At 48.4% G+C, this 26,434-nt stretch overlaps 2 protein-coding genes across 2 annotated transcripts in view; one reads left to right on the top strand and one right to left on the bottom strand.

The window, feature by feature from the left end:
- Positions 1–23,958, bottom strand: part of CYP26B1 (cytochrome P450 family 26 subfamily B member 1) — a 96,605-nt gene extending 72,647 nt beyond the window's left edge. Inside the window, exons 1-2 of the mRNA XM_078674494.1 lie at positions 23,399–23,958; positions 10,406–10,630 (exon numbers count right to left, since the gene is read on the bottom strand). Of these exons, the coding sequence (XP_078530620.1) occupies positions 10,406–10,630; positions 23,399–23,602 (429 nt within the window). The 5' untranslated portion in view covers positions 23,603–23,958. The remainder of the gene's footprint in view (positions 1–10,405; positions 10,631–23,398) is intronic.
- LOC144817730 (uncharacterized) overlaps positions 5,222–26,434 on the top strand; it is a 402,155-nt gene continuing 380,942 nt past the window's right edge. The window contains exon 1 of the mRNA XM_078674495.1: positions 5,222–5,392. The gene's annotated coding sequence lies outside the window, so the exon portion shown is untranslated. The remainder of the gene's footprint in view (positions 5,393–26,434) is intronic.

Genomic DNA, 26,434 nt, shown 5'->3' with positions numbered 1-26,434 from the left:
CTGGCTCCTGCGAGTCCTTAAATAAAATATTTACTGCATGATTACAATCTTTGTGTATTTTTCTTATATAAGTGCTGATTTGATGTTTTGTTTTACTGCGTTTTCTAGCACTAAAAATCAATAACTACTTCACAATGATGAGATATTGGCAAAGATTCTTTCTTCTTGGTGCTCTCCACCTCCCTACTGTAGCTCATTATTGGCAGGTGTTCTTTTGAATCCAGGCAAGGGAGGGTGTTGTTGTGAAAGTGCTGACAGTCAGACACCCCCATGGAAGGCATTTTTCTAATGTCAGTAAAAATCCTGTGGAGAACAATCAGGACCAGAGATGGAGCTACACGTTAGGGAGCTACTGTGAAAGGGTACTCACAAATGAAGAGAAAGCTATAAGAACTCACCGCAGAGAGTCGAAAGCAGAAGGTGCTTTAAGCAGCAAACGCTCGGAGTGAGTTTCAAAAAGGAAAAGAGACAGAATAATGAGCGAGCAGATTTAGGTCTTTCAGGCCATGTGACAGTACTTTTTTGTGTGCTTTGCTACTGTTAAAGAAAGTGTGCATTGCTCCAAAGATCCCTGTCGACGTCGGTCTCAGTTACAGGTGTTGCCTGGAGCCCTGAATGACGCACAACAACACATGGCTAACTTGTTGAGTTACACTCTTCAACACTTAATTCAGTTTTAACTGCCTTTGTTGTGCCCGGAATGTTACTACATGGTATATAATGGTGTCACCTTGCCCCGAGTACCCAACTGCGAGTATCTGGTATCCTGTTTTTTTATTTTTGACCCCAGTCTCAGCTAATTTAGTATGTGTGCAAAGGTATTGGCCTGCCCATTGATATGAGCATTTGACTAAGCAGCTGTAACACTTGCCCCAACGTACGTACGAACAGTCTGTGCCGCTGAAGAATAGACTATCGTTAAAACGTGTCACTTGCCAAATGTCGCAAGTATGCCAGAGTGGTCTACGCTGCTGAAGATGAAACCCATGCAAGACTACGGCGCTTGCCATTGTGTGCCCAAAACACTGTGAGGCTGCTGGAGCACTGACTAGAAGTGCACCGAATCAGACCAAACCGTCGGTGACCAGAAGTGGAATGGGTTGCCACCCTATCCAGGGAGGGTCACGCTGCTGAATCAGCGAGTCACCCAGGCTAGCGGAAGGAAATGCTGCCATAACCTGTGGATCAATCTACTACTGGTGCAAAGTGTCTCAAAGAGGGCCACCAACTGAAGGCATGCCTGGCACTGCCTTCGGACACTGCTGCATGATTCGCTTCTGCTCGAAAGAAGTGAAGCAGCTCCATGACACATTTGCGGTTGGCAGGTCTTCCCTGGTGAAGTGAAGTGTCATATCTCTTCTTTAATAGACAAGGTGCTGCAGAGGAAACATTCACTAGCTCCAGATGGTAATAATAGCCCAGGGTGGCAGAGGACGACATAGCTGAGGAGTGCAGGGACAAACTAGGGAACAGTGACACCACAACACTGGATTATAGCGCCCCAGACACTGAGCAGCCTAATATATAGCGCCTTTATGTAAAGATGATAGTGAGCCAGTATCTGGTAGTGTAGGCAATGGGGTTCATGGCAATCTAGGGCTTTGGAGCACATTCTCCAAACACCGTGTCTCTGGTGCACTCTATTAGGCATAATGCCTCTGTGTAAAGGTGATTATGGACCACCTAGTTTCTTCCCGTTTCTTGCTGGTTCGTCCTAATTATGTCTAGCAGGTTGCTGTCTCTCCCTGAAGCTTCCTCCTCCAGTTCTAGCCCTTGCTGTTTCTTACTCTTTTATTCCGCTCCTTTGTACGCCCTCCAGGAGTGTCTGTCTTCCGCATAACCTGTGCCATGCAACTCCTTCCTTTCACCCCCTGTCCTGTATTGCCTGCTCTTTCCCTGATGCAGCAGGCCCCACTGGTACACCTCTTCTGCAGGCGTCACTGTTGAAAAGCCGTTCAAGAGCACAGGCCCTAAGGCACAGACTGGGGCTGCTCCAGGTCACAGAGCCTCATTGCACGCTTTTGATCTAAAACACACCAAAAGAAAACTATCACACAATCTGTCAGTTGAATACACCCTGCAGCGACAGTTGTGCTGCTGTGCCCTGCTGCTAGTTTAGGAGAGAGTCAGAATGGTATGCCAAAGGCAAAGTACCTCTTCTGCAGGGGAAACTAGGGCCAGTAGACCAGCTGAGCTGCCCTAATGAGATGCTTGCTCTACTTTTGCAGCTGCTCCTACCGTTGGGTCAGATAGGTTAGGTACAGGCACAAGTGGAGAGCAGAGCAAACATCAACTGTGAAACTCACATTGACTGGTAAGTTAATGAAGCATGGATGGTAGTAACATGTGTACAGACCAAGTGGCGCCCCGGACCGCTGCTGCCTCTACCTTCACCATCAGTGTCATTGCGTAAGGAGGGTATAGGGATACATACATGATGGGGAGTAGGGGCAATAACACCACAGTAGCGTTATTGAAGCGAAAAACCAGAGCTGGAGACAGCAAGCAGTGCCTGCAGATGGCAGCTGCTGCAGGTGTGCAGCAGCCACAGCAGAACTGCTTGTGTGCGCTTGTGTGAATGAAGAGCAATAGGAACACATAGGAACTTCCACAAGCCTGCATTCTTCGATTCTTTTAAGCAGCTGCATCAAGAGTTGTCAAAATTTCGCAGTACAAATGTAACAACATAAAATACTAATTTATAAGGAGAGCTGGCTTCGAAGAAGGATTACTCTCCACCAATGTAATGTGATGGGAAAACTGTATACATTCGCGAAATGACATGGCATGGTCTCAGAATGTGGCAGACAACCCAACTGCCCAATGCTGGAAGGAGGCTTGCCCAAATGAGTCAATGGCGTAAGTAAACTGACCACTAGACACTTTCTGTTTGTTTCTTTCTCTATGTGTATCTTGTGTGTGTATGTGGATTGTGTGTGGTAACACGTTTCCTAAATAGCTATAGCTGTTTGTCGTCAGACCTAAAAACAGACTATGAACTGAGAACTAACTGGTTACAGCACTTTGTGTGTTTTTTCCTAGGGAAACAAAGTCTAGTCAGAATCACAGGAACTACTAGACAGTGTGAGCTGATTGTGCAGTCTATGTAGTTCGCCTGGATCTCGTTTTACCAGGTAAAACCACACTAAGTACACAATCTGCGAAACCTGCCCGTTTTCTCATGTTTGCCTGCAAAGCAACTGTGAGTGGTTTTTTTTGCCCGGTTTCGCTCTGTAGGCTAACTTTTTTTTAAACTGACACATTTAAATCATTTTTCTAAACATTGTAGCTCACCACTCACAATTGCACCTTAGTGAGCTTCTGCCACATTTAATAACGGGAAAACACTCAACATATATGAAAGGAGACACTATAAAACCCAGGAGGGGGAGGTTCTGATTACTCTTACTGGGAAGATGTTGCATATGTATGCAATGATATTTCTATACCATAACCTAGCTTGGGAATAACGGATCGTTGAACAGAGGGTGTGATTTCTGTGACTTCAAAGCGGAGATTCCACCTTTGTTGTAGAAGCTGTGATTACACCTGTGAGTTGGAAAGGTGACCACATCATCTGTGCTGTGAATGGGGTGGATTACACCTCGGCGGTGAATTTGTGATTATGTCTGTAGTGTGCATATTGCGATTACACATTTGTGTCTTAAGTTGTCATTCTGCGCAGGGAAGGCTATAAATACACGTGTGTGATTAGTACTTTAAGGGAAAGGTTGTGATGTTGCCCTTGTGGAAGAAGTTGTGATTACAACTGAATGAGAGGGGGTAGGGGGGCGTTGACTAAGCCTACAACTTTTGATCTTACAGGTTATCACAACAACCACTTTACTGGGGTGATAATCATAACTATGCATGTAATTTACTTTGCACGTAGGCAACAGTGTGATAAACAAGAAAACTACATTTTAGAGCAAAAGGTGTGCCTGGAGGAATGTGTATGGATGCAGGACGGGAAGGGGAGGGCATAGGAGAGGAGCATGATGTCTGGCTGGGGGTGTGAGGATACATTTGGAAGTAAGGGAGTGCAAGAATACGAATTACAATTTACAGGAAAGAGGGATTATTAATAGAGCTTAACTTGAAGAGTGTTGGCCAGTGCTCGGCACCCGCATTTAACTATCAACATTGACATTTATGAAAGTCCACCACAAGATTAGGCTGTTTGTCTATTTATGAGGTAGGGGCCCACATCAGCAGAGTTTAGCAGTTCAATATACATTAAAAATGAATGATACCTGGGTGTCCAAGCCATTTTTCAGCTTTTGGTGGCCTGGATTAGTCCAACTGTCACACTAGTTGGAGCTCGACGGTTAGTGGTTGTGTTGGTACTAGCACTTGGCAGGAGTAGCAGGGGGTTGGGGGAACAAGTAGCAGTGGCCCCCTGAAAAATACATTGGGCCCCCCTGACAAGACAGAAATAAACACGGCTCTTAAGAGCCGCCATCATGTTCCGGCGGTCGTGAGTAGGTAGGTACCCCAAACATTATCGAGACCCTAACACGGTTTTCCTGGCGAAGTGCTGGCGCATCACTGTTCCTGAGAAACAACGTCAACTCGGTAATTGTGCGAAACATGTGGGTATTTACGAAGTCTCTCTTCAGAATTGTATGGAAAACTGCGGGCTGGCTTACTGAGCCGCATATATTTAAAAAATATTGTTTCAAATTAAAGTTACCGCAGTAGGAGGCTGGAGAGATTCTTTAAACTGCATCCCAGGGTGTCTCCGCGCTCTCGCTTCGGCCGGTAAATGTGGCTCCGGAGGCCCCTCCGCCTGACGCGGCGAGGGCCCGGCGCATCGCCGCTTTAAGACGCCTTGAGGTTGGCGTCAGCGTCCAGGTGACAACCGTTCAAGTCACACGCGCCTAAGGCGGCGCGAGGGCAGCAGCCTGCCAGACACCGGCGCGCGCAGCAGGCGTTCACCGAGAGGACAGCGGGCTCTCTGCCCCCTCCGCACACTCGGAGAACAAGGTAGGTGAACGGTGAACCCCCCCCGACCCTGTCTCTAAAGTCCTAGGAGCCCGGAGGGCTGAAACCAAGGAGGGTGAATAAGCTGAAGACTCGCGCCGCCTCTGCGGTGGTGGATGGTGTCGCCCTTTTAAATTCCCGGGCGGCGGCGGCAGTTGGTGACTGTGGAACGTGGCGGTTCGTGACGAGCGTGGCTGGCGCGCGCGGGGGCTCGAGAACCTGAACCGTTTGACTTGGACGTGATGTCAGAACGACAGCCCTGAGAGGAAAGTGCCAGAGTGAGGAGGGAGGTGTGACGCAGGCGTCAGGGCACGTGACACCAGGAGGGCAGCAGCAGAGAAGGGATCCAAAGCGACAGGATGGAAGGGTGGCAGAAGAAAGAGGGAAGGAAATTAGTCACGAGGAAAAAGTAAGAGAGGAGAGTGAGCCCAGAGAAAAGCAAGCACGAGCGTAGAGCACGATAGGCCGTACTCACTATCCCCAGTACCTGTTTGCTTCTGGTTCTCTACCATGACATGTATTGTATTCATTTATGCACAAACTTTACCCAGAGGTGTTGGAGCGCTTTACAACAGAACAAAGTAAATTACATAAGGAAGGAGAGTGGCATGGAAGGAGGGGTACTCCTAGTTAAAGTTGCATAATAAAAAGTTACAGATATATTCAAGATTATAAAAGCCGAAAAGGTGGCGCGAGTAGGGTGATACTAGTACAGAATATAGCATTACAAAAATTGAGCACTAGCTAGGCACTCAGGGTCATGACCCGGGATGAGGTGAGTTATTAATAGAAGTGTCTTTGGAAGAGATGACTTTTAACCCCTTCTGTGTCCTCGCGGGTGCTGCGAACGACCGTTGTCCGACGCAGCACGCCCACTCAGTAGAACGCCTGCACCGCAGCGGAATGTCTGCCGCGGTGAACAGGTTAAGCTCTGTTTTGAAAATCCAGAAGGAGGCGGTGGTGCAAAGGATTGGAGGTAGCGAGTTCCAAATTCTAGCTGCATTGCCCGACAAGGATTGCGCTTCGAGTCTTTCCTTTTTGAAAGCTGGACGCTCAAGCAAAACAGTTTCAGCATTGCAAGAAGGTCTAGATCTGCCTGATATTTTGAGTTTGTTAGCCAGGTAGTGAGGGTTGGAGGGATGTAAAGCTTTATAGGTGTAGCAGGCAGTCCTTGTCTATTGACCTCGCTTCAATGGGAAGCCAGCGAGAGAAATCAGTATCGGTGTAATATAATCATTTCTTTTGGCCCCATAGACGAACTGTGATGCTGAATGGAGGAGGGATTTTAGAGGGGATAGTTGTGCAATTAGGGGAGGCCAGCAAGGAGAGAGTTGCAATAGGACAGTCTGGAGAGAACTAAAGATTGGACCAGAGTTTTCAGGTCTTGCTCAGGAATGAAACGCCCAATCCCCAAGAGAAGGTGCAGTTGGTAGCTTGCGTTCTTGGCCATGGTGTTGATTTGGGAATGTAAGTTGAGTCTTTTGTCCAGGATGACACCTAAGGATTTGGCACTGTCAACAGTAGTGGGTTTATTGTTAAGAATGTTCAAATTATCCATCCATGATTGAACAGGAGGAGGAGAGTTTGAGGTAGAGAGAAGAAGGAATTCAGTTTTTGAGGGATTCAGAATTAGATGATGAGATATCATCTAATTTTGGATGGAATTGAGGGTGGTGTTCAGGAATGAAATGTCATGTGCGGAGGACACCTTTAGGTAGAGTTGAGTGTTATCGGCATATAGGTGTTAATAAATGCCATACTTTTTTAGAAGGTTTCCCAACGGTTCCATGAAAGGATTGAAGAGGGTTGGCGCGAGGATAGAACCAGGAGGGACACCTTGATCCACAGCCTTTAATGTAGAGAGGCAGTTTACTATTTTGAACATCTGAGATCTACCAAAGAGGTATGATTCAAACCATTTCAGTACTGTGCCTTGAAAGCCCATTCTTTGTTTTAATGTGTTCAGAAGAGTTTTACGGTTAACAGTGTCAAAGGCAGCAGATAGGTCCAGAAGGATCAGAAGACAGAAATTGCCTGAGTCGAGTACCCGCAGGACATTATCGTTAACTTGTAGGAGGGCTGTTTCAGTGCTGTTGCCTTGATCAAAGACGTATTTTAATTTATCAAGAAGATTGTTGTCCTTGATATGTTGGGAAAGTTGCTCTACTACACTACTTTCAGTGATTTTTCCAAGGAAAGGGAGGTTGTTGATAGGGCAGAAGTTGTTAAGGTCCTTCACATCAGCAGAGGGTTTCTTTAGAAGTGGGGTAACCTGGCCTGTTTTGAGAGCAACAGGAAGGGAGCCTTGGGTGAGGAAGAGGTTAACAAGGCTAGTCCAGTAGGATAGCGTGTAGGTGTAGAAGTCAATTGCAATGTCGATAGGGATAGGGTCAAAAGAAGTGCAAGTACTCAGTACTGGGCAGAACCTGCTCATTTAGAGCACTGCTGAGCCAAGAGTAATGCAGGTAGCACAATAACATGACACAACACGAGGGAAGAAGAGAAGGAAGAACGGCTTCAAAGAGAGAGCACCACCAGAGAAACGTGATAAGAGAACAGGGGCACCACAGGAAGAGATCCCTCACTTTAGAGAAGGCACATGACCAGTGCATTCATGCCAACATTAGAACTGCAGAAAGTGGGAGATTAAAAAAAATAACAATCGAGGAATGTATTTTCCCCATTGACTTGCATTGAAGAATGGCTGATTTCTGGTGGAAGAAAGCTAGGTGAAAGTCAGTTGGGGCTTTAAAAATTAGCAGTCTTCAGTCTGAATGGAGTCTGTTGGTATGTATGTCATGGATGCCTGTGAAAATATGACCAGAACTTGATAAGAGATTACAACAGTGTGAAAAGAGAGTGGTGAATAAGCAAGCATGGCTAAAAGAAGGAGTGATTTATAGAGTAGTGGAGGTCAGTGGTGGACAAAAGTATGTTCCAAGGATAAGAGCAGGACACAAGAAGAGCAGAAGACTATCATTCGAGAAAAAAGGAAACTTTTTTCAGCATGATAGTGCTGGGAGAGCACTACAAAGCGAAACATCTGGGCCATAGTGTGTAAAATGCACCAGGGTGTGCAACGGCCTATTGTGCCTATTTTTTGCCTTACGTATGATAATAGATATGGTATGATAATACAAAAAAAAAGCCACAAACACATGCAGCCCCTTTTCTTAATATGGATCACATCAATACACATCTTGCACTGGTGTGGTCACACAGGGAATGTTCCAGTGCAAATGATGGAACACTTTGCATTATGCCATATTGTGGGGACAGTGGTAAAGAAGTCTTCAGAAGGCACACTAAATGAGCACCATGTATGATGGCAGATAGATGCCCCTGCACCCAAGAGGTGGCCTCTCAGGAAGAATTCATGGGTGTCCACTTGCAGGCAGGTGTAGTCACTCATTTCACAAGGGTACACTTTCACTGTGAACAAAGGACATCTTTTTATAATTAGATACGCTGTCCTGTACTGCGCCATGAACCCAGTTAATGTTGGGTACTTGTAAAGCGCACTGTTACTCTACCCGAGTGTCCTGGCGCTGTAGACCGCTGGGGAACCCGTCCTAGTTTTCCCTGTGAGATGGTCCCTTTCTGGGTATCTCCAGGGTGAAATCAGGCATCCCCGGCGTCTGTGGGGGGCCGTTGTAGAGATGAGGTAAGCTTAATGCCCAGAGTTACCGAGTGTGTTCCCTGGTTAGAGTAGGCACCGAGGCGAGAATTATCGAGTCTGTTGACCCTGGTCCAAGACCCTGCCGCGTCGGGAATTGAACCCTGGTCCCGGGCCATTCTCTGCTTACAGGTCTGCCGCCTCTAACCAGTGAGCCACACCTCAGTTAAAGATGCGCTGTGGGACAAAAAAATACATTGTGCCCGAACTGTAATTCAGATTTCAATTTCTATAGTGGTTTTTGGAAGAAAAGATCAAATAGGCCATGTTTAAAAAACACAGGTTTTTGGAATATTTTTACTTGTAGACGCCAGTAGATGACATTTAGTTGACTGGCCTCCATGAAAGAAAGCATTTGCAAGGATTGAAATCTTTGTCACTAAGTAAATCCTCTTTTGAAACATAAAATTATTGTTATTTCTCACGTAGAATCTGATCCAAAACATGCATTTGTATAGCTCACTGAGATTAGGTGGTTAGTGAGGACTATATTGCAAACAGACATAGGAATTTAGTCATCTGACGCTAAGGTACAGATATGTGAAAATAAGATGAATCTTGGAGATAGAGTTAATGTTTTACTGCTAGAAACTAAACACTTAAATAGGAGCTTGTGTTTCTGAATTTTCACTATAATGTTACATGCATTTTGCTCCATTGTGTTTTAAGTTGCCCTCCATTCTGCACTCCAAGTTTCCCCATCCTCATGCTGTCATAAAGCTCAGAAAAAAATCACAATATTCCTGCATATCTTGAGCCCTCCTTCCGATCACAAATTCCTCTAAATTGCTTTTATAAGCATAATTTTTCTGAACTTCATCAATTCAACTGTTTTACCTATCAAAAATCTCATAGCTTCGTTCATCATAATTTATCCAAGTTCTATCTATAACAATTTTCCATATTCTGCAAGTCACGAGTTTTCCCTGTTAAAAAATTATCACACTTCTTCACACTATGAATTCTCATGTTTTTTCCATCATGAATGTAAGCAATTCTTATCATTTCAAATTCACTATTGCTGCATGGTATGAATGCTGTAATTTCTTTATAATATGACTTTTCCAGAGCCTGCCATGCCCTTTGCAATTTGCAATAGCACACAAACTCTCCTGGATAGCTAACAGGCAAATCGGCGGGTGCTAGTATTGTAAGGCATTTCCCCACTCCTCTTGCTTGATGGATAGCCGTATGATCTCTCATAATACCAGTTACCAATGTTCGTAGCGGCCTGCAAGTAGAGATACCATGAGAAGCAGTCCGCAGAGACACCGCAATCCTAAGGTGGGCCGGAAACAGAAACCTCCCAAGAGGGAGGTAAGGCCCGGGACTTGTTGCACAGTATGTAGTGGATGGAGCATGTGCTTTCTGGATATCTCTAAACTAAGCTTTCCTGTCAGATTTGCCAGGTCTCATCTGAGGTGTATATTACCAAGTTATAGAGAGATGTTTCGCTTTACAAACTCCATCTATCAATTAGATGTCTATAATGTATGGTGAAGAGGATCTGAAACGCGAGGGAAATAAGTTTCACATTTCACAATTGTCAACGTTATACAGGTTTAGTTGTAATAGTTCTAAGATCAAAGTATTTGGCATTGAAAAGCACAGGTCCTGAAGTTATAGGCCAGTGTCTTAGACTTTATCTCAAACTATAGGTTACCGGCTAGGACTGACTGTACAATGTTGATTTGGAGTGCCAAGCAGAAGGAAGCTAGCGGTGAAAAAGCAAAATCTAGGTCTTACCTTCCTCTTGTTGCGGTGTATGTCTCCGATGGAGTTGGCCAAGCTGTTGGGCCCAAGTAACGTCCTTGTGCTGCGAGGCCATTCAGTGCTCACCAAGCTGTGCTCACCCATCAGAATCTTGCGGACGTTTTCTGCTCCTGTCACTCGGATTAGGGGTCGCCCCAGCAAATGCGTCTTAAACACATTACCATACTTTTCCCTTCTGGATGATTGGAAGCCCGATCCCTAGAGACAAAAAAAGGACACCTGTGAATGATTTTTAACATTTATGTGATAGAGTTTTTATTGTGTTTTTTCATTTCTTTGCCCTTTTCTGCATCTGTGATGGTGAGCAAACGTTGAACGAATTTCTGAATCGTATTTATTTGTCTTTTTTGAAAGGTAGGATACTTGGAAGATGCTTTTATATACAATAAGGTACTGTGATGACATTTTCTTCCAGTATTTCTTAGAAATGTAGTAAATTATTCTACATAAAAAAAGAATCTACTGATAGAATAATCTGCGGTATCACAATACTTTTCTGAACCAAAGAAGTCACATCTTTGTGAACTATAAATCAAATGAAACACTTTTCTGCTGTGCTAAATGTTACCCCCGTTTCAATGCCGCTGATGCCTGGACACTCTCTTCACTCCTCTATTTGTGCCTCCTTCTCTAAACGTTAGATTGCCGTATGCTCTCCAGTCTGATCTACATTTGCCGATCTCATCCTAAATCATAGAAATCTGATGCGGTTAGCTGATTTGTAAATCATACATATTCAGAAGTCCGCTTTGCTGATTCGTTTCATTAGCTGCATATCTCCTGCTGTCCACTTGCAGAGCCACTGGAGAGCAATGCAGATATATTGATGCTGTCTTACGTGCTGAAAGGAACCTATCCCTAAATCTCTGCTTCTGGAGACCGATTCTATGAATGCTATTTGTAAGGCATGGGAAGCAACTGAGTCATTCCTAAAGCACAATTGCCAAATATACAGATCTGATTCATGTGTGAACTTCTTACACCACAATTCTCCTGAGTTTTTCTAGATCCCATGTTAAACAACTGATCAGCTATTAAGTTCAAGTCTTTTCCACTTACAGTGAGCATTTTTCCAGTCCAGCTCTTTGGATTGGACCACCAAGATCAAGAAATCCCTTATAAGTGAAGCACGTCACTTCTGTGCTGTGTGGTTTGTTAATGTTGGCACAGAGAGCAGATCTCTGCAGATCGTTTAGTGTTTGTTTTTGCTACTGGCAGTGCAGCCATCTGCACAAAAACATGCAAAGACCAACCCGAAGCGGATGGTTGGTTTGGTCACCTTCTACCAGGCACAGCTAGAGAAACGGGTTTGGGGTGGAACAGCATACGGATTTCCCCTCCTCTGCATGCATTGGTAAGACTACTTTGTGGGAGTTTCCTGCTCTTGCTAAGGGACTAGCCGTGCAGGCTGTTCCTCCAGTAGGGGAAACACAGCATCTCATTAAGCCACCCCTCCAATATAGGTCACAAGACAATCTAATCACAGTCATGGGACTCGCGAGTGGAGGGGTCCAGCTACGGAGGACCACATTGACTTAATGAGGTGCGGGTGGGCAGGAGATCTTTCCACCATAGTTAAAATAAACAGGGTGCACCATCCCTGCTATCTATATTGCCACCAAACCTCTTACTAAACCACTCCTCGGACACTCTTGTCCACGGGTACACTTCTAAACAGGCCGGTCTTCTTTGTCAAGTGTGGATCTTTGAGGTCTCCTGTCTTAATGTTTGAACTCTCTAAATAAGTCATGTCCAAGCCCCTTTTCCCTGCATGATCTTCTTAGGCACCCTCTCTCCAACTACACACTGGTTAGCCCCACTCTTGCTTTCAATTGGATCTGAAAGGCTACCAGAAACAATTCCGCTTGCAAATTCCTCACAGCGACCATTAACACCTCAATGCCGAACTTCCATCGACAAATATCGAGCAAGCTTGGCACATCTCAGTGTGAGAAGTGGTTTTATATGGTACCAGCTGTCACAGGCCACTAAGAGCCGGACTAATGCTTTGTAGCATTAGCATGTGCATTTTATGTTCTCAGTGGAGGGTCAGGACGACCAAGGGGAGGGGAGCAGCCAGTGCAACTGAGAAACAACCACTTGCAGGTAGTGTGGCACCTCAATCTGAATAGGCAGGTACGTCTTTTGTCATTTCAAGAAACATAGCAAAATGCTTCTGTTTATTTGTTCTCTCCAGACTGTAGGAAAACATTATTGTAAACAAATCAACGTATTTCTGCATACATAAATGTACATTTACTTTCTTGAAACAGCCTTCAGGCATATGTAACACATTATTCAGATACGTTGTGAGGAACCAGCAATAACAAATGAGAAGGCTGAGAGAGCGAGCCAGTTAAGAGAAAAGAATAGTTCGCTTTACTTAGTCCTGTCTCACTACCAATAGCCAACAGTAAGAATTGCAGAATCTTGCTCTGTTTCATGCCTAGGCACCCCCTCTGGACTCCTCTCTCTCCCCATTGCCATCATGGTGCAGCATTTCCTTCTATGACTGAGGAGTGTGGCTCACTGGTTAGAGGAGGCTGACCCTGATGCAGAGGTCAGACCCGGGACCAGGGTTCAATTCCCGACGCGGCAGGGTCTTGAGCTCAAAATGTCCACGGACTCGATAATTCTTGCCTTGGTGCCTACTCGAATCATGGGTTCACACTCTGCAACTCTGGGCAATAGCTTGCTTAATCTCCACTACGGCCCTACTGCGATGGGATGCCTGGTCTTCACCTTGAGGATGCCCAGTAGGGGCTATCTCGCAGGGAAAGCCAGGACGGGTTCCCAAAGCAAGCGCTAAGAGACCTGTAGGTGATTTGGCGCTATATAAATTGAAATTAACATAACATAACACTACGATAACCTTGACTAAATCTGCCACCTTTGACTACCAAACCCTATGACGTCCACTCTTGTCCCCCGATCAAAAGCAGCCTCTATCCGACATTCTGGTTCCTATATCTGTATAAACTTTGCCACTTGAAAATATCTTGTACATGTAACTTTTACTTAACTTGGACTAGATGATAACTGTACCATGCATCAAACCTCTGCCATATTTGACCAACTTTTCCTCTTGGTGTCATTATGAACATTATATTTATTGCACCCAGACTATTATATGATGTGCCATAGATTTTATAAATTCTTTTTTTTACCATGGCGTATTGTGTATTAGATTGTCATGCTTCTCCGTTAGTTTTTAAAGGGCTCAAACATTCAACATTGAGTTAAGTCCATGTTATAGAAAAAAATCCCCCCCAAACCCAAAATAAATGTCAGTTTGGGTTTTTAGACCTATTGTGACATTATTCCCCGATTGGCCCTTTGAACACATTCTCTGTGGACCCAAGTCAGAACTAACCAGACGCCACATACCAAACTCTATTTTCTTTGGAAATATTGTGAAAGAAAGGGTTGCTTGTATCAGAATTACCTCGCATCATATTCCTTGTGGTTAACGTTTAAATGTGCAAGCTTATAGTGGGGATTAGATCACAGGGTGAAGTATCGGACAGCACACTAGCATACCTACCAAGAATAGGACGCTGAAAAAAAGGGGCAATGTATGGCAGAATAGGAATGGAACCCAACGGTGTTGGAAGACATTCTTGAAGGGACTTTTAATATGGACAAGGTTTTTTTTTAACGAAGTTTGTGGTAAGCGTTGGACTTTGTCTGGCCGCAAAACTCAAATATCTACAAAGATGCATACAACTATTTCAAATGGTCCATTGTTGCCTGACAGCCTTCTCTAATAGATACCGTGCTTGAGTTGCTTCCGGTAAGCATGTGCCGCACCTGTGTCGTTGAGATCAGTAGAGGGTTGCCCGGTCAGCGCTCCTGTGCCAGCCTAACAGAATATCCGAGAAATATTCTTCTGAAAAGCACCCCTGACCTCTGATGCAACCTCTCCTGCCATGTGTTACTCTCAAGTTGAAAGTTATCTGATTAATAAGTAAAAGTGTGTAGAGCAGACCATATCTCGGTCGAATCTAGGGGCTGATTACAGCCTCTCGGTGGCGGTTTCCATCGTAAGCAGTTTTATGCCCGCCACATTACAATAGCGGTGTGTCTTTTAAGGTCGGAAAGACCGAGCGGACCGTTGGAGGGGAATCATCCTTGCAACGGTGGCACTGCCTACCAGGCACCGCTGTAGGGATTATGATGACCCTTTCCACCTGCCTTTTCCATGAAAAGGCAGGTGGAAGATGGCTTTGGGGGCCCGTAGCGGGCTTCCCTTCTACCCTGCACACTAGATATGGGCACTGGGGGCACCAAGGATGCCCCCCTACATGTTCCTGCACCATGTGGCTGACACCGCATGGTGTCTGCCACATAATGCAGGGATATGTGCAGTGTCCCCATTTTGCCTTGTACCCTGTGCTGCTAGCAGCACACGCCGCAACACAAAATGTAGGCATTGCGACCGCCGTAGTGGCTGTCACATTGTAATGCCTATGTCGGGACCGCCTTGTTGCAAATACGATGGCAGGTGTATGCAAGTCCTACACCCATCGTAATCAGCCCCTCAGTTTTGGCTCTTCAGCAGAAAGTCGCTTCAGAATGAACAAAAATCGCATTGTTGAGGTTGTGGGTCCAAACGTGTATCCTGAGAGGTGTGGGCAGATGGTAGAATAAAAGGGTACATTTTCTAAAGAGTAGTTAGTTTGCCCGGGCTTCTAAAAGTAGTTTGAGACAGTTCCAGTGCCTTCGCCCTGAACTCCAAAGGTCTGTCATATTTGCCAGGTTTTTGCCCCTTAAACATAAGCTCTGTGTGGAACTGAATGTTGATAGATCTGAAGTTGCTCGTTGGTAAGCAGGGGGAGTCCGCCCCTGCAGCTGCTATGGTCTTTTTTTTCCAATAGGTTTTCTGAATTGCATGAACATTTTTTTTATTAATCCTGTTACGCACAGTGGAGTGCTTTCAGTGCCGAGCGCTTGGCCATGTTTTTCGTCTTTAGAGCCTGCCTGGCCTTCTGGCGGTGTACTTGTTAAAACCTCTTAAGTCGTTTTAACCATTTGGTTAGCTCTTCTTGGTGACCGATTTACTTACAGGAGATGCCTTCCCCTCTAATGTTGAATAATTCAGCATACAACGTTATGATTTGTTGCCTTTGGTCTTTGAGGAATGATTTGATACCTTCAGGGACACTGGATTGATTTCCATATTTTTAGTCGCACGTTTGATGTGCACCGAATGAATTAAAGTGTTGAAAATTGCAGTGAAGTCAGCGAGCAGCACCCAGGCATGCTCACCTTCAAGCAGGGCCATGGTGCAATCATTATCTAGTGCTATTTCTACCGACCGCAGGTCTGGCCTCTGTCTTAGGAAGCCTCCTCGCAGGGAATCTTGCAGTGAATTTTAGCAAATGCCTGAAATTGACAGCTTTTTGACTTCACCACAACTTCCTGACTCGGTGCCCAGTGACCATCCACACTCTGTGGAGACAGTGTCTACAGAAAATCTAACCCTACTGTGGAATGTAGGAAGTGCGGTATTAGTGCTGTACTGTGAAAACAAGATGATTGCAGTCTCAAATACCCTGTTGTTTCCTCCCTTCCAAGGTACAGGTGGTAGGTGACAGGCTGACAATGAATGACCTTCAAACTCTTGAGAGCAGACGCGTTGTGGAGTCCTGGGAAGTGGTGAGCAAGTGCGAGGTAATACTCCTTATATTGGTTTTTGGTACTCTTGTTACCAACCTCCAAAGGAGTCGTCGACTTGCAGACCTCCTGGGAGCACAGGAAAAGTAGATGCATTGATACTGTTTGCCAGCTTCAGCACCTGCCTACTCAGTGTAGCTGGAAGGTGCCTCGTGAATATTGTAGCAGCATGGGTGTGCTGCTAGATGGTATCTTAATGGTTGTATTCTGTTAGGCCAACACCAAGAGGTGCCTGAGTGCTATAAAAGACCTTTCAACAAAACGTACCATGCTTAGGTTTGATGGTTGTCCAGTGTACCTCCTGGGTTTTTACTATATTCTGAGTACGTGATAGGACCTTTAAAGACTCGTTGGATTGAAGAGGTGTTGTAAAACCCATTCGATTGTCCCAGAGTACATTTCTTTCCCAAAAAAAGCAAATCCCAAGCCCCTCCAGCATTGTTGTTTTTTTTTAAATGATTTGACATGTGCTCTGTCTGGCCTGTAGCAGCACTGAGCCCCATTGACATCCCTTCATACAGCACATGAATTACTTCTAAGGGCTGTAATTATCTTTGGCCATAACTGCGGATTCCTGGCCTAATAACTTTTCCACATGCTTAAAGGGGCCTTTGAAACGCTCACAACACTGTGCAGATAATGGAGGCAACGGAGAGAGTGCAGAGAAGAGCAGGCAAACCAAAATATACAGCAGTGAGACGAAGGGCCTGATGCAATCGCTGGGCCTCTTGTCGGCCACTTTAAAAAAGTCTACAATTGCCGAAAGAAGTGGCTGTAATATGAACAAGGCCAGGGCTGGAAATTCAGACTAAAGAGCCCAGTTTATGGAAACAGACCCACGGCTGTGAATCTCAAGAAAAGTTCAGGTGACCCCGTTTTCTGATCTGCGTAAATATAATTAAAGTACTTTTTGTGGCATTAATAAAGACTTATTTGTATAACATTTCCACTGCGCTGCACAAAGGCCACCTTTATGCGGTGTGAGGGTTTTTTTTCGAAATGGAGTCCAATTTATACACATTTTTTGTATTTTTAGCTCTGGCCTGCGTGTGGATGGATGGAGTCTCTGGAAAAAGGAGTACCCTTTGAGCCCCCTGTAAAAAAAAATCCGATACATTTCTTTTCAAACTAAAGAACTATTGAGGGCTCTGTGCGTGCGGTTAACCCGTTCAGTTCCAATTCAGTCAGGAAGGCATACGCAGGGGAACGTCTAGTTTCAGCGTGAACAAGTTTAAAAGAGTTATTCGTGGGTATCAAGCAGTCTACAGTGTGTACACCTAAATCAGATGGATTACGCTGTATTTCTGTTTGTGAACATAGCAATACTATCCCTCGCAGTACTTGTTGGGTGGCGTCTTGGTCAGTAAAGCCGTTTTGGGGGATGGTCCTCAGGGCGGGGTGATGTTTTTTTTCCAAATGAGTGTGGAAACCTCGCCTTGGATTTGTACACTGGCGAGAGTCTGCTGTGTGCAGATTATTTTACAGAATGAAATGCACAAAATAGGAGGGCATTAGTGACTGATTTACTGACATTGCGAGAGACCCGAGTTTCAAGGTTAACATTTGTGCTTCACCACATTGTGTGATCCTCGGCAAAACAGTTCGACTGCTAAAGCTTCATGTTCCAGATGCGCGAAAACAAACACCTTAAAACGAGTAGACTGCAGGTAGGATACCTGTCGTGCCTAGGAATATACCTGCACGTTTCACTTCCAGTCCCAGCCCCCGTGCTGACTTTGGTTAGTCCTGCTGTAGTTGGCTCCATGGGGGAGCGTTCTCTTAACATTCCCTGCATTTACCGACTTCTCCTATAGGGGGCGTGCTGCCAGCGAGGCCCCCGCCGGCGGCGTGGACATGCAGCGCTATGGGTGGGTCAGGGATGCGTGTTGTGAGGGGCGGTGTTAGATGTGTCCTTCTAACATCCTCTGCCTTCCTCGATATCTATGTGTGTGTGGGAGGGGGGGGGGGTAGTTCGTTGTGCCTGTTCTGCGCATCCACGACTCTGGGCGCTATCTTCGCATCGGGTGCTGCCTCCTCGGGTGCCAGGGTTGCATGCCTGCCCCCTCGCTCTCCTGGAGAGGACTCACCCACCCTACCCTGCCTGCTCCCTCACATCGCCTGCGCTCTGCTGCGGTGAGCGCCGCACTGGGCGCTATTCCGATTCTATGCGCTGTGTCCGCGGGAGACACCCGGCCGCAGTCACTGCTTGCCTGAGAGTGACCACACACCGGCTACCACCCCTGCTGGATGCCCTGGAGTGGGTACTGGTTTACTGCCCTTAACCCCTGATATCCCTGCACACAAACTGACACTAACTGCCCGGGCCACCCTCCCCACAACTTCTCTCGGCTGTGGTAGAGCGCAGCCCTCTGGGCGCTGTTCCTAGACTCCGGGGACCTCTCCACTAACCACGCCGCGCCTGCCCACGCCTGCTCCCACCCGTGCGCCGGGCTCGCTCTGTGCCCCTCGATAGGGCACGGACTGGGCACACGTGCCATGGAGAGGCTGCTGTCTCAGTAGGGCACCCCCAGAGTCGCCCCAACGCCCGGTGTGAGTTGTGAGTGAGCGTGGCACGCACTGTGCCCCTGGATAGGGCACGGACTCCGGGCACACGTGCCGTGGACAGGCTGCGGTCTCAGTAGTCGCCCCACGCCTGCTCCGTGAGATCTGGTGGCAGAGGCCCATGTTCGCCACTTAAGAGGTTAATCCCGGGTTAATCCCGGCGCACTCAGCTCGCCATCACGTGTGCACATGGGAGCAGGTCCGCTGCCGGCTGCTGCCCCAGGAGACCCGTCTGTACTAGGAGGGCGCCGGCAGATGTGTGCGTGCCCCATCTTCACTACCAGGGCCCTGTCGTGTGCCCCGTACTGACAGATGCGTGCGTGCCCCCGTGTGCACTGGCAGACCTTTCCAGCATCTCGGTGTGCCGCCGTCAGATCGCTGCACCCGCTGTATGCCGCCGTCAATCTCCGCACCAGGTGTGTGCCACATTTAGATCGCTGCACCCGCTGTATGCCACCGTCAGATCTCCGCACCAGGTGTGTGCCACCGTCAGATCGCTGCACCAGCTGTATGCCACCGTCAATCTCCGCACAGGTGTGTGCCACCGTCAGATCGCTGCACCAGCTCTGTGTGCCACCGTCAATCCCCGCACCATGTGTGTGCCACCGTCAGATCGCTGCACCAGCTCTGTGTGCCACCGTCAATCCCCGCACCATGTGTGTGCCACCGTTAGATCCCAGCGTGCCACCGTCAGATCGCTGCACCCGCTGTATGCCACCGTCAGATCTCCGCTCAAGGTGTGTGCCACCGTAAGATCGCTGCACCAACTCTGTGCCACCGTCAGATCTCCGCACCAGGTGTGTGCCACCGTCAGATCCGTGCGTGCCACCGTCAGATCGCTGCACCAGCTCTGAATGCCACCGTCAGATTTCCCCACCCGTTCTGTGTGCCGCCGCCAGCTCCAGGAGGGCATTGGCAGGTGCGCGCGTGTCCCGCACGCACCATCAAGAATATGTCGTAAATAGTGAGGCCGTGCCCCGGGATCCACCGTGTCTGCATTCTTCCTGGCATCACTGCCCCGAGCGGGCCAGCAGCAGCGCTTTCTTTGGGCCAGACTCAAACATGTCGATACGAGGTGCGGGAGCTATTCCTTGGGAATCGATCGGTGTGCACTTTTGTGCTGAGCTCTCTAGAATCCGTGCACAGAATAGTGATGCCTGCAATTACTTGTTGAGGGCTGGGTGGGAAACTGGCGAGTTGTCTGCACGTTAACAAGAAACGATTCTAGTTGTCAACCGACAAGGCTTTAAGTGAACCGGTGCGGCCCCTCCCCCGCACTTCAGGCACAGGCAATAATGCCAGCAGCCCCCACCCAGCCCCTTCCATTAAGCAAGGCAGTGTGTGCGCAATCCAGACCGAGTGTTCTGCGTTAGCCGTAAACACCCCCCAGTCCTGTAATGTCCAAAAACACGCGTGCGCTCGCCCCCGCCGCGCAGCAGGACTGTAGAGTTCAAAGGAACAGACACACACGTGTGTACATCCTGCCGGTCTCTCCGAGTCCAGACAGCCGCGTGTGCCCACCTGCAAGCCACTCCCAAGTCAGTGCAGGACAGGACCGCTCCGGGCGACCACCCCAGGGCCGTCTACACATGTGGTGCACGCAACTCACGGGTGCCGCCGCTTCATGGAAATCAAACGCACACCCCTGTGCGCATGCGTCTCAAAACATCCCCTCTGCTGTACACACCACTGGCGTGCACACAACGCGTCGAGCGTGCCACAGACCCACCTACCACAGCAAACCCACTCTGCAGGCACCCCACAGCGAACTCCACCCTGCAAACGCCATACAGCACTTTATAAAGCACTTCAAATCTGCCCGACTTCCCAATTGGCCAGGCGACACAGCACGCTGCTCATAAATAATGCTATCCCGTAAACTCAAAACAACACTTTGTGTGAGCACTTCACTGCTCCTGATCGTCTGTACAACATTAGTGCAAGCCCCTCAAAACGAATACTGCTGCTGAACGTCTGTACAACATTAGTGCAAGCCCCTCAATACGAATACTGCTCCTCGAGGCTTCTCTGGCGGTAAACAGTTCAGACAAGGCCTTGTGCGTGCACCCCGTAGCTGCCCTATACATTCCATACAGCAACACTGCGGCCTGAGCGTCACACCCACACGAACCCTGTCCTGTGCATCCAGTGTGCTCGTGTAGCGCAAAACTGCTCCCTGTCCAAAGCCGTCCATACAAAAATGACATCCTCCTGGAACCCGCCCCCAGCCATTTGTGTGGGCACCTCCAGGTGCCACCTCGCCTGACGTCACATGGGTAACCCTGTGCGCGCGTACCTCACTACCTCACTACCTCTCCTGCGCCGTGACCTTAAGAGGGTACAGAGTACGTGCGTACTTCTGTAACCGTGCGTGCACCAATTAGCGACGGTCACGACCCTTTGCTCATGACGATTTACCCTGATCCATGCCTAGTTAAAACGGCACTTTATGCTGCTTCGCAGCACTACACAAGCCCCGTGTGGTTCAACAACTTTAAAAGCGTCTGCAATCTACTAAAACTCAAAGGACATTAGACTAGGCTGTGCTCTTTAAGGCTCTCCAAAGTCCCATCAAATAACAGCTGGGGAGGTACTGTCCGGTATTCAGTACCCGCACTTCTCAAGACTCGTGCAATACTTGTAATAGAAGAGTACCAGCACTTCTCAACGCTCCTGCAATACTTGTAATGGGAGAGTATCCGCACTTCTCAAGACCCGTGCAGTACTTGTAATGGGAGAGTACCCGCACTTCTCAAGACTCGTGCAATAATTGTAATGGGAGAGTACCCGCACTTCTCAAGACTCGTGCAATACTTTTAATCGGAGAGTACCTGCACTTCTCAACACTCTTGCAATACTTGTAATGGGAGTACCCGCACTTCTCAAGACTCATGCAATACTTGTAATGGGAGAGTACCGGCACTGCTCAAGACTCCTGCAATATTTGTAATGGGAGAGTACCAGCACGTCTCAACACTCGTTCAATACTTGTAATGGGAGTGTACCTGCATTTCTCAACACTCCTGCAATACTTGTAATGGGAGAGTACCCGCACTTCTCAAGACTCGTGCAATACTTGTAATGAGTGAGTATCCGCTCTTCTCAACACTCGTGCAATGCTTGTAATGGGAGAATACCCGCACTTCCCAAGACTCATGCAATATTTGTAATGGGAGAGTACCCACAATTCTCAAGACTCGTGCAATACTTGTAATGGGAGAGTACACGCACTTCCCAAGACTCATGCAATATTTGTAATGGGAGAGTACCCACAATTCACAAGACTCGTGCAATACTTGTAATGGGAGAGTACCCGCACTTCTCAAGTCTCGTTCAATACTTGTAATGGGAGAGTACCAGCACTTCTCAACACATGTGCAATACTTGTAATGGGAGAGTACCAGCACTTCTCTACACTTGTGCAATACTTGTAATGGGAGAGTACCAGCACTTCTCAACACTTGTGCAATACTTGTAATGGGAGAGTACCCGCACTACTTAACACTCGTGCAATACTTGTGTATGGGAGAGTACCGGCACTTCTCAAGACTTGTGCAATACTTGTAATGGGAGAGTACCGGCACTTCTCAAGACTCGTGCGATACTTGTAATGGGAGAGCACCCGCACTACTTAACACTCGCCCAATACTTGTAATGGGAGAGTACCAGCACTTCTCAAGACTCGTGAAATACTTGTAATGGGAGAGTACCTGCACTTCTCAAGGCTCGTGCAATACTTGCAATGGGAGAGAACCAGCACTTCACAACATTCGTGCAATACTTGTAATGGGAGAGTACCGCACTTCCCAAGGCTTGTGCAATACTTGTAATGGGAGAGTACCCGCACTTCTCAACACTAGTGCAATACTTGTAATGGGAGAGTACCCGCACTTCCCAAGACTCGTGCAATACTTAAAATGGGAGAGAACTGGCACTTCTCAACACTCGTGCAATACTTGTAATGGGAGAGTACCTGCACTTCTCAAGACATGTGCAGTACTTGTAATGGGAGAGTACCAGCACTTCTCAACACATGTGCAATACTTGGTAATGGGAGAGTACCAGCACTTCTCAACACATGTGCAATACTTGTAATGGGAGAGTACCGGCACTTCTCAAGACTCGTGCAATACTTGTAATGGGAGAGTACCGGCACTTCTCAAGACTCGTGCAATACTTGTAATGGTAGAGTACCAGCACTTCTCAACACATGTGCAATGCTTGTAATGGGAGAGTACCCACACTACTTAACACTCGTGCAATACTTGTAATGGGAGAGTACCGGCACTTCTCAAGACTCGTGCAGTACTTGTAATGGGAGAGTACCCACACTACTTAACATTCGTGCAATACTTGTAATGGGAGAGTACCAGCACTTCTCAACACATGTGCAATGCTTGTAATGGGAGAGTACCCACACTACTTAACACTCGTGCAATACTTGTAATGGGAGAGTACCGGCACTTCTCAACACATGTGCAATACTTGTAATGGGAGAGTACCGGCACTTCTCAAGACTCGTGCAATACTTGTAATGGGAGAGTACCCACACTACTTAACACTCGTGCAATACTTGTAATGGGAGAGTACCGGCACTTTCAGTCGCAAGGAGGTAGTCTGGAGAGTGAGTGCCTTCGCTTCTGCGCTTCCACTCCCAGCACTCGCCTCAGCCCCACTCCTGTGCCCGCTGGGTGCGCGCCCTCGTGCGCCCCTCGCCCCCGGCCTTACCTGCAGGATCCAGTGGCAGGTCTCTCCGATGATGGGGAAGCCCATGGAGCCCTTGGGGATGGGCAGCTTGCAGCTCTTGTCCCGGGTGGCCGTCCAGCGGAGCTGCCACAGCTGCTGGGACACCGCCAGCAGCAGCAGCACCGACACCAGGCAGGCGGCCAGCGTGGCCAAGGCGGACACCAGGTCAAAGCTGTCGAACAGCATGATGGAGCCGAGCAGAGGCTGCAGGCAGCGCGCCGCGCGGGGGGCGCACCGGGGACCACCAGACCACCAGAGGAAAGCAAGGAAAAGGGAGATTTCAAAGTTTTAAAACTTAGTTTTTCTTTCTCCTCAAACACAAACTCAGAACGTAAAAATCCAAAAATGAGCAAGCGGACAAAATGAGCTGGGAAGGGAATAACTTAGTAGCTGTCCCAGTGTGGAAGCCCTCAAAGGCTGAGGCTGATGGGGCAAGTCGGCATCATTGAGAGGGCAGAGGCGGTGAAAGTGCCGTCGGTGGTGTGAATGGAGCAGTCTGAGTGCCGTGCTCTTTTTTGCAGTGAGGAGGGAGGCTGGGCTCCGAGAGTCCCTGTGTGTGTTTATATAGAGGCGGGGAGGGAGCGAGGCTGGGCCCTGGGCAGGCGGCCAGGTGCTGCTGCCCAGGGCTCCCCCCACTCGAGCAGGGCTGGGAGGGCGGGCGCTGGAGCGTGCGAGCCCTGGACCCCGTCCCACTCGAGACACACACGCAGGGAGCCTAGTGCGTGGGGATCACAGCCTCCCGCCCCTCCTCTGCTGGCATGCACACCTACAAACAAGATGCACCGACAGCCAGGGCAGACCTGGGCACTGCTGCCCACCACCGAGGCTGCACTAACGCGCGCCTCCGTGCCAACAGCGGGAACACCCAGGTGGGCGATGGATGGTGCAGCGTTTAGGTGGCCAATCGGACTCACTGCTGACTTGCTTTACAGTGGGCAATGTTTTGGAAAGGGAGCACACATTCTCGTACACTCGTTTGGCTAGTGTCTCTCCCAATTAGGGGGAGTTGGCACGCATGTGTGTGTGCGCACACCCACGAGTCAACACCGGGCGCATGAATACACACACAGGCGCCTTCTGTTGGAAAGTGTGTTCGTTCCAGTTCGGGATGGAAAGTTTCCACGCTCCCCTGCTGCGAGGGTCAGGGGCATTGTCTACACACCTGACCACTCGGAGCCCCAGCCCGGGGGTCGCGCTGCCAGGGTCAGGGGCATTGTCTACACTTCTGACCACCAGCCCCGGGGGTCGGGCTGTCTGCGTGACACTGCACGTGACACACATTATAGAAATAACACACGTCCAGCCCGCTCCAGCAGTAAGGCTTGGAGTTTGATGGGGCTTGAGAGGTTTAGAGTCGACGGAGTTGAGGTGCTTGTGATAGTTCTCCCTGATTTATGCGCCTCCTCCCCCCACCTAGCCTCACCTTCCTCCACCTCGCTCCTCCATGCGGTCATTTCTAGTTTAAGTGCATTGGGATGAAGCAGCCAGGGCTCGTCTCACTCCCTGCCCTGCATCGCCACCTAGCGGGCCGCAGGGATGATGCAATGCACCGCGTCGCAGGTAAATGGGCTGCATTTCTTGTTCAGTGTCTGCGTGCGCCGGAGCCAGCCGGGCCAGAAGGTCAGGTTTTCGGATATTAGGCAGGCCCTGCAGCGCAGGGGTGGAGCGAGTGACTTCCAGGACAGGCAGCTGACGTCCCTCGCGTCTGTCCCATTGTAGGTTTCAGTACCCTGAATCGTGAAGGGACGCACCTCTTAACGTGCCCGGCCTCATAGACGCTGTTAGCAATGGTTCTTTGAGCACTTTGTTGGTAGACAACTAGAGAATAACCCCAAGGAATCATATGAACAATACGAGTTATGGTTGTTTGCCTGGCACACTTCCACTAAGTGCCCTTGGTAGCCACGTGTTTTAGTGGCACAAGACAGGTAACTTTTGGGGAAGTAAATACATAACCTATTGCACATGTTTACTTTCCAGATCCAGGCCTCATTTTGTAACCTGTCTGTTCCCAGTGGCGTACACTAAGCACTGAAATACGTACGTGAATGGTCGCTTTGAGACCGTTCTCACTGCGCTGCCTCTCGACACTTCCGCTCGCAGCGTTTGTAAACACTGTGGCTGGACGGGACACTGTCAGTACTCGACCCAGCTTATTGAAATGAACCGGCCATGGACGCACCCTTGCAGCATATTAGGCAATCTACTTGCCCTGGTCAGCTGCTCTCTGTTCCGTGTGATCGAGAGCGAGGTACCCGACACTTGCGTGCTCCCAGCACCGCGCGTCTTTACGCATCTGGCACGCAGCGCGTCTTGAGACAGCCGCGCGTTTTTACGCACCGGTACCGCCACCTTCTGTCTCTTAGTGTATAGGAGACGCCGTGTCAGCCCTTCTGTCATCTCTGGTACCCGCGGCGAGCCTCCCCGTCTGGGTCTAAGGCAGTGTAGGGCGTGGCAAGCCCACGCCACAGGTACTAGCCAAGGGTACTGGCAGGCTCCCTGGTTTTCTGGCAGCGAAATAACGTTAGACTATCAGAAGCCGTATTTTGTCTAGCAATGCCACGGGATACGTTAAAGAAACACTGGTTTATATATAGACAACGCATTCTCGCAATCTCTGGTACACTGCTCTACACAGATGTTTGTTCCATAAATATATTGAAAGTGTACTGTTTCTTGACTCTGTGGTCCTTGAAACGAGGGGCGCCAGGGCGTTTTGGAAAGCGCGGCGGCCGAACCAACGCTCCTGGAGTTGTATCCCAATAAAATTAAAACATTAAGCAACTCAAAAGTCTTAGTGGCAGCTGTCATTATTCCCGCCGTGGTCCGACTCCTTGCATACTTCAGTGGTTCTGCCGCAGGCACGCCGGATATAAAAACTGAAAGCAAACCCCATCTGAACGCTGCGCACTTTGCGGATTCCGGGTTCAGGGGTGGCCAGTGACAGGGCATCGCTGTCTCGTTCGCAGTGTAGTGGCCCCTTGCTGCTTGACAGGCCAACAGCAGGTGCACAAGAGA

The sequence above is a fragment of the Lissotriton helveticus genome, chromosome 2_1 (genome assembly GCF_964261635.1).
Source record: "Lissotriton helveticus chromosome 2_1, aLisHel1.1, whole genome shotgun sequence".
In the NCBI taxonomy this organism is placed as follows: Eukaryota; Metazoa; Chordata; class Amphibia; order Caudata; family Salamandridae; genus Lissotriton; species Lissotriton helveticus.
Note: the sequence above shows the minus strand (reverse complement) of the source record. Positions and strands in the feature narration are given on the sequence as shown.